General features: G+C 35.4%; 1 protein-coding gene across 6 annotated transcripts in view; it reads right to left on the bottom strand.

The window, feature by feature from the left end:
* The window catches only part of STXBP5L (syntaxin binding protein 5-like), a 335,496-nt gene that overhangs the window by 152,825 nt on the left and 173,478 nt on the right, over positions 1–9,193 (bottom strand). For all 6 annotated transcript variants that reach the window (XM_010845396.1, XM_010845399.1, XM_010845394.1 and 3 more), the window contains exon 10: positions 5,112–5,190. In XM_010845396.1, coding sequence (XP_010843698.1) covers positions 5,112–5,190 — 79 coding nt within the window. The remainder of the gene's footprint in view (positions 1–5,111; positions 5,191–9,193) is intronic.

Here is a 9,193-nt window from a genome sequence, read left to right as displayed (position 1 = left end):
CTATGACCCACCTCCCAGAATATTGGAAATAAAAGCAAAAATAAACAAATGGGACCTAATTAAATTTAAAAGCTTCTGCACAACAAAGGAAACTATAAGCAAGGTGAAAAGACAGCCTTCAGAATGGGAGAAAATAATAGCAAATGAAGCAACTGACAACTAATCTGAAAAATATACAAGCAACTCCTACAGCTCAATTCCAGAAAAATAAACCACCCAATCAAAAAATGGGCCAAAGAACTAAATAGACATTTCTCCAAAGAAGACATACAGATGGCTAACAAACACATGAAAAGATGCTCAACATCACTCATTATCAGAGAAATGCAAATCAAAACCACAATCAGGTACCATTTCACGCCAGTCAGAATGGCTGCGATCCAAAAGTCTACAAGCAATAAATGCTGGAGAGGGTGTGGAGAAAAGGGAACCCTCTTACACTGTTGGTGGGAATGCAAACTAGTACAGCCACTATGGAGAACAGTGTGGAGATTCCTTAAAAAACTGGAAATAGAACTGCCTTATGATCCAGCAATCCCACTGCTGGGCATACACACTGAGGAAACCAGAATTGAAAGAGACACGTGTACCCCAATGTTCATCGCAGCACTGTTTATAATAGCCAGGACATGGAAGCAACCTAGATGTCCATCAGCAGATGAATGGATAAGAAAGCTGTGGTACATATACACAATGGAGTATTACTCAGCCATTAAAGAATACATTTGAATCAGTTCTAATGAGGTGGATGAAACTGGAGCCTATTATACAGAGTGAAGTAAGCCAGAAAGAAAAACACCAATACAGTATACTAACGCATATATATGGAATTTAGAAAGATGGTAACAATAACCCTGTATACGAGACAGCAAAAGAGACACTGATGTATAGAACAGTCTTTTGGACTCTATGGGAGAGGGAGAGGGTGGGATGATTTGGGAGAATGGCATTGAAACATGTATAATATCATACATGAAACGAGTCGCCAGTCCAGGTTTGATGCACGATACTGGATGCCTGGGGCTCGTGCACTGGGACAACCCAGAGGGATGGTATGGGGAGGGAGGAGGGTTCAGGATGGGGAACACATGTATACCTGTGGTGGATTCATTTTGATATATGGCAAAACCAATACAATATTGTAAAGTTAAAAAATAAAAAAAATAAAAAGTTTTCATCAAAACTTACATATAAAATGCCTTCAGTAATTTTTATTTAGAGTTTTGTCAGTATTTTCACACAAATAATTGAGTTGTAAACTAAATATGGGAAAATGCTCTAATTTACTTTCCTTGAGTCTTTGTATCATTATGTTGAGGAAAAGAAGCTAGGATCAAAAGTTATATATTATGTAACTACACTTACATGACAGCTCAAAAAGGCAAAACTATAGTGACAAAGTACAGATCACTGGTTTCCAGAGGTTAAGAGTGGGGAAAGGTGTAATTGTTAAGGGACTGCAAAGATAATTTGGTGCATGTGGAAATTTTCTGTATTCTTAATGTGGTGGCAATTTCAAGAACCTACACATTTGTGAAGAAAGCCAAGGGCTGAAGAATTGATGCTTTTGAACTGTGGTGTTGGAGAAGACTCTTGAGAGTCCCTTGGACTGCAAGGAGGTCCAACTAGTCCAGTCTAAAGGAGATCAGTCCTGGGTGTTCTTTGGAAGGAATGATGCTAAAGCTGAAACTCCAGTACTTTGGCCACCTCATGCGAAGAGTTGACTCATTGGAAAAGACTCTGATGTTGGGAGGGATTGGGGGCAAGAGGAGAAGGGGACGACAGAGGATGAGATGGCTGGATGGCATCACTGACTCGATGGACATGAGTCTGAGTGAACTCCAGGAGTTGGTGATGGACAGGGAGGCCTGGCGTGCTGCGATTCATGGGGTCACAGAGTCGAACACAACTGAGCGACTGAACTGTCTGAACTGATACATTTGCTAAAAAAAATCCACAGAACTGTACACCAAGAGTATAATTTATAAAATAGATAATACAATAAAAAGCATTGAGATTTTGTGTCAATGAAGGCAAAAGGATTAAATGATAAATTGTGTAATATAACAAATGTGTAACATCTGTTGAGTATTTATGATATTCCAGGTATTTTGTGAAGAACTCCACATGCATTATTGTATTTAATCCTTGAAATATACCAATCAGAGAACTACTACTATTATCCTCATTTAATAGATGGGTATACTAAAGCTTGGAGAATTTAACCACACATGAAGTCTATCTGTAGGTGGCCACAAAAGGAAGGGATTAAAAAACTAGCAGAGAGTAATTTTTATTAATGACAGATAACCTGATAATGCTAGTGACAGGAGGTAAAGAGATCATTATTTGCTTTTTTTAAAAGGATAAAATTATTAAGCTGAGGCCACTGTGACTGGAGTTGTAGCAAGCAAATTTGTGACTAGGGACCAATGATTCCTAAGCAAGTTTGTGAATGGCTAGTCCAAGATGATATTAAACAGAAAACATATGCTTTACATCTGTTATCTGTGCAGACCTTTAAGAGGCCCAGCTGCTATAGCACACATGGTAAAGGAAAGTGAAGTCACTCAGTCATGTCTGACTCTTTGTGACCCCATGGAGCCTACCAGGCTCCTCCACCCATGGGATTTTCCAGGCAAGAGTACTGGAGTGGGTTGCCATTTCCTTCCCCAGGGGATATTCCTGACCCAGGGATCAAACCCAGATCTCCCACATTGCAGGCAGACACTTTACCATCTGAGCTACCAGGGAAGCCCTGCACACAAAGGTAAGGCTCTTATAAAGTTCCTGCTCCTGCTAAAGCCATCCCATTTTCTTTACTTCACAAAGTATCTGCTATGTACAAGAAGGAGCAGAAATAGATTTATTTCCACTTCCAGACTATAGCCCACTTTGCTGTGGACTCAACTTCAGTGCTCCTCTATTTTTGTAGTCTCTGTGTTCTGAGCTGTGGATCTACTTCTTCTAATATAGTTGTAAATCACAACAAACTGTATAACAACAGTGTTCTACAGTGCACAGTAAGTGGCCTGACAGTAATTATATATTACGAATCATAATTATTTCACATTAGAAATCTGAATTATTTCTACACAAACTTCAACTACCAATAACTAGAACAAATCAATTTGGAATCATAGGAAAATATTAACAGTGTGAAAAAACATGGCTTTGATGATGATAACAACTGCTTTTTAAGAAATCCACTGTGGGCCTCTCATCAAATTTATGATGTTACAAACATCATGATGAGATAGGTACTGTTGATGAGAAAATTAAATTTTTAAAAAGTTAATTTTCAAGTTCACACAGCTGTTTTACTCCAACGATCTTAATCATTATGTTAAACTGTCTTGCCTTGAATTCCTGATTTCTGAATTACCTTTTCTTTATGTTTATCCTTTTCTCCCTTCATCTGGAACCATCCTATCCTCCATCCCTTAAAATCCCATCTCAGGCATCACCTTTCCTAAAAAGAATTTCAGTGATTTCTTCCTTCACTGTTCTCCTCCGTACTCCCTTTAGGCAGGGTTAGGTGCCCTTGAAGTGCAACACTGTATAACAACAGATGTAAATAATATTGAGCCTGAAGACTCAAGCAAAGTTAAAGTCATAAACACTGTTTTAAGAAGGAAAGAATATATGTAAAATATTTTCATCCACAATGATTAAATTTTAAATGTTTTAATAGTTTAGTTACAATAGTAATAAAACTGTGGTTATTTTTACTAGTTATGCTTAGTAACATTAGGCTAGGCTAAAGAGGTTTTGATCCATCTATCACACTTTGAGAATAGCTGCTATAAGCAAATATTATATGCACCTGTGATGACAGGAAAATATTCTAGTGTGAGCATTTAAGTAATATAAAGTAGAGTTGTCCAATTTAGACTTAAAACTAAGGTCTACACAAGATTTGTAATTACGGTAATTCTGGATGGGAATATTGCCATTAATAATTACTTTAAGTATAAAGAACATTGCCAATGTATTGGATGGACAGGGAGGCATGGCGTGCTGCGATTCATGGGGTCGCAAAGAGTCGGACACGACTGAGCGACTGATCTGATCTGATCTATAGATATAAGATAAATTTTATTAAATATTATTTTTAATTTTCTATACTTTAAAATTTAGTATCTTAAAATTTATATTATACCAATGTACATAAATGTTTATATTCCCAACTAACTTTAATCTTTCCAAATTCAAAATGTAAGATCTTATGACCAACCTAGATAGCATATTCAAAAGCAGAGACATTACTTTGCCAACAAAGGTCCGTCTAGTCAAGGCTATGGTTTTTCCTGTGGTCATGTGTGGATGTGAGGGTTGGACTGTGAAGAAGGCTGAGCGCTGAAGAATTGATGCTTTTGACCTGTGGTGTTGGAGAAGACTCTTGAGAGTCCCTTGGACTGCAAGGAGATCCAACCAGTCCATTCTGAAGGAGATCAGCCCTGGGATTTCTTTGGAGGGAATGATGCTAAAGCTGAAACTCCAGTACTTTGGCCACCTCATGCAAAGAGTTGACTCATTGGAAAAGACTCTGATGCTGGGAGGGATTGGGGGCAGGAGGAGAAGGGGACGACAGAGGATGAGATGGCTGGATGGCATCGCTGACTCGATGGACGTGAGTCTCAGTGAACACCAGGAGTTGGTGAGGGACAGGGAGGCCTGGCGTGCTGTGATTCATGGGGTTGCAAAGAGTCGGACACGACTGAGCAGCTGATCTGATCTGATCTGATCTTAAAGTACTGAGACATATATTTAATTCATATATAATACTAATAGGTAAATAGCTTTTGCTGTTTAATAATGCTAAATGATTGCTACTTGCAACTGCATGGCCCAAAAGCCCTACATCGTTAAAATTAATGTATATAATACTTATGTGAATATTCATATAAATCTTTAAATAATTAAGAGTTACTAGTTATAATAATATTGACATCATATACATACCCATTGAATAATAAATGTTATCAAGGAAAATTGCTGTTAATATAATTATGTAAAACTCAACAATATATAAACATTAAAGGATATCTGTATTTCTTGTCACTCTTTCTTACACATTTTTCCATAACCCCCCAAGTAAAAATGCATACCTGTTTCTACAAGTCTTGTATTCTACTTTAAGAATTGGTTTGCAAGATTCAGGTTTTCTTCCTTCTCTTTGGCTTTTTCCTAAAGAAAGAAAAGGATTTTATTAAATATGAATTAAATTCTACTTATCCATGAGAATTTTTTAAAGGAATTTTTAAAGTAATTATGTATTTTTCATAATCAGATAGACATGTTTCTATGCATTATAACATTCTTGTTAAATTTATAAATGGTTTATTGAGCCCTAACAATTGACTGTTATATAATCAAGTTATTTGTAAACATATTTTTATTGCTTCACATTCTTCATGTATAAATCTAGTATAAGGTTATTTTAATTACATAAGTTTCATGGTAACAGCAGAATTGAAGACACACACATATATACTTATCTGCATAATGAAATGTATTATGAAATAATACTAGGCTTTAAAAATTTCACCTATGAAACAAGAAAACCCTTTCATATGCAGAAAGACTTGTCACTTAAAACTTATGATACACTATGAAAATCATTGCATTTTAATCAAATTCATTTAAAGGAAAGTCCATTAGACAATGAACACAGGTGATATATTTCAAGATTTTTAAAAATTTTAATGATGAACTCTATTTACATAAAACAAAAATAATAGTTTCTTATCAGGGAAAGATTATGTTCAGATTCCATAAGAGTTTGAATAAAACATCAAGAAGAGTTTAAAATGGAAATAAGTATGTCATAGGTAGAAGTAAGCTTTATCTTTATAGTTATAATTTTACTCATTAATCTGTTTTTTAAGATGACACCTTTTATTTTAATAAATATTCTTACACTGCCAGAGCTATTTGTAGACAAAGAAACCTATCATGTAGAGAGATGTTTACAAGCATGTAAGTTAAAATTTCATCACAGTTTCAGAATGGCAAAGACAAATCCAACTCGGAAGTCAGGACAGTTTTATCCAATTTGTTTAATGGCTATCTGCGTACAGTATACCTTATCTGCTCCATGGCATGTTTTTTGAAATTCCCTTCTTTTTCTTTTACCTTATGTCAACTGAAGAAGCAACCCAATAATAAATATTGACCAATATCATTTATACTGTAAAAAAAGAATTAGAAGTATGTATATTATATATGAAAAAGAATTGTTGACACTAAATATAGATCATTACAAAGGGACAACTTTGGCTCAGGGGCTCATTCTGCACAGTGGTCTTAGAGCTAGTCAGGGATTACTATGTTTTGATAATGAATGGAATTAGAGAATTAAAGGAAGTAACAGACTTAGCAAAGAAGCCCATTATTCTCAGTTGATATTTTTTCTACTCAGTGCTTCTTTGCTGCTGCTCCTGCTGCTAAGTCGCTTCAGTCGTGTCCGACTCTGTGCGACCCCATAGATGGCAGCCCGCCAGGCTCCCCCGTCCCTGGGATTCTCCAGGCAAGAACACTGGAGTGGGTTGCCATTTCCTTCTCCAATGCATGAAAGTGAAAAGTCAAAGTAAAGTCGCTCAGTCGTGTTCGACTCTTAGCGACGTCATGGACTACAGCCTACCAGGCTCCTCCGTCCATGGGATTTTCCAGGCAAGAGTACTGGAGTGCTTCTCTAGTCATTGCCAAACCATTAGTTGACCAAAACAGCATTTTTGCAATTGTGTGTGTGTGTATATATATATATATACACACATATACATATATTGGTGTTATATATATATAACATCAATTACTCTTTTTCAATCAGTGAACATCAGTACCATGCACTGATTTTAGTAGAAAAGAATCATTGTCTAATTAACTAATGTTTTATTTCAATTTCCAACTCTGATTTATTTGAAGGTGAAAGCTTTCTGCTTTGATTATATTTACTGCCTGTTAGTAACTGAAATATGCTTAAATGTCATATTGTATAAAACAACATTGTCAATAACTGTGTTTATTGCTATTGCTTATTTTCACAGTATTGTAGTAAGTGGGAGGGTACAGAGAAATAACTACCAAGAAGCTTAAAATTTACTAAACAAAAAAATTTTGAAAATGATAATGAAAATAAATATGAGGTACCATAAATGATTGATAGACATGAAGTACTTTAGGAGTGGAGAATAAAACTGTGGTTTCCTTTTGTAACAGAAGATTTTGTAGAACTTTACAGAAGACTTCCTAGATACTAAACTAAGAACTAAAAGACAGAAGTTGGCTAGAAGAGTATAAGAAAAGACATGAAGGCAGAATGTTGAGGGAATATGCCCAGTATGATGAGAGAATAATGCATAAGCCAAACTGGGCAGATTAAAATATTAATGTAGAAGAAGAGAGGAAGGAATGCTGATGAGGTACAAAAGAGCCATATAATGGCAATCTATAAGACAGATTTGCCGTGTAGACAAGGGAGAGCCACTGGAAACTTCCAAGTTGAGAAATAAGATGTGCAAAGCAATGGCTCAGAAGTATTAATATGGGTTTATTTAATAAAGACATTTTGAGGATGTAAGATACTGATGATGGAAAACAAGAAAATAATTACAAATGTTCAGGAAAAACAGGGAGGAAAAAAACTGAAGAAAAGTAAAAAGTCTCAAAGAAAGGTACGATACTATTAATCACACCAACATATGCACTATGGGAATATTGGAGAGAAGGGAGAAAACATTCACAGAAATATTGGCTGAAATTTTTCTAAATTATTTGAAAAACATTATTTATACATCTAAGAACCTCAAAAAAAACTCCATGTAGGATAAAAAAGTCAATCTACTCCCAGACACATCAAGGTAAAAATGCTAAAAGAAAAAAGAATCTTGAAATGAGCAAGAGAAAAATGATTCATTGTTTATAAGGGAGCCCCAATAAGGTTAATAGCTGAGACTCTTATCAGAAACAATAAGTCAAAAGGCAGCAAAATGACATACTTAATTTACTGGGAAAAGAAACCCTGTTAACCAAGAATCTTATATTCATCAAAATTAATTCAATAATCATTATCAAAATAATTTGAAATATTCAAAATGAAATAATTTTGATTATTTCACCTTTCAAAAATGAAGGTGAAATAAAGATGTTTCCAGATAACAAAAACTGAGAGAATGTGTTGCAAGCAGAGCTCCCTTACAAAAAATACAAAGAAGTTCTTGAGGCTGAAAGAGTAATATGAACCTATATACAAAGATTATAAGTAATTAATGTAGGTAATTATAAAAGTATAATTACACATTTCCTCTCCAATCTTAACTGATTTAATAAGCAATGTAAAAATTAATATGTATATAATTGTAATATGGGATACTTATTTGAAAATAATAACACAGAGAAGGTTGATGGGAGCAAGGCTACACTGGAGGGAGAAAAGGACACCAAATGGTAACTTGAATCCACAAGAACAAAGGAAGAGAACCACAAATAAGCAGCAAAAAGGCTAATGTAACAACTTCTATACATACGTGTGTGTGTGTGTGTGTGTGTGTAGTAGTCACTCAGTCAATAGTGTCCAACTCTTTGTGACCCCATGGACTGTAGCTCGCCAGGCTCCCCTGTTCATGGAATTCTCCAGGCAAGAATAGTAGAGTGGGTTGCCATTCCCTTCTCCAAGGGATCTTCCCAACCCAGGAATTGAACCTGGGTCTCCCACCTTGCAGGCAGATTCTTTACCATCTGAACCACTAGGGAAGCCCCTATACATACATACCCTTGACTAAATGTTCAAAGAAAAAAATATTTTTAGAATAATATATGCTACAACACACTAAACCATCTGAGATGAAGCCTAAGCAGTGCAGAGAGGGAAATTTATACCTATGAGCAGCTATATTAAAAAAGAATATATGTGAGGAGGGAAGAGGGAGAGGGTTATGGATGGGAAACACGTGGACACCCATGGCGGATTCATGTTGATGTATGGCAAAACCAATACAATATTGTAATTAGCCTCCAATTAAAATAAATAAATATATATTAAAAAATAAATTAAAATATTGAAAATAAATAAACAAGAATATATGAAATCACTAACCTAACCATTCACCTAAGTCACAGAATAAAAGAACAACATAAACCTGAAGCAAACAGAAAGAAGGAAATAATAAAGATTTGAGCAGAAATTAATGAA

The sequence above is a fragment of the Bison bison genome, unplaced genomic scaffold, assembly GCF_000754665.1.
Source record: "Bison bison bison isolate TAMUID 2011002044 unplaced genomic scaffold, Bison_UMD1.0 scf7180017864215, whole genome shotgun sequence".
Taxonomy (NCBI): Eukaryota; Metazoa; Chordata; class Mammalia; order Artiodactyla; family Bovidae; genus Bison; species Bison bison.
This window is presented reverse-complemented; position numbering and strand designations above follow the sequence as displayed.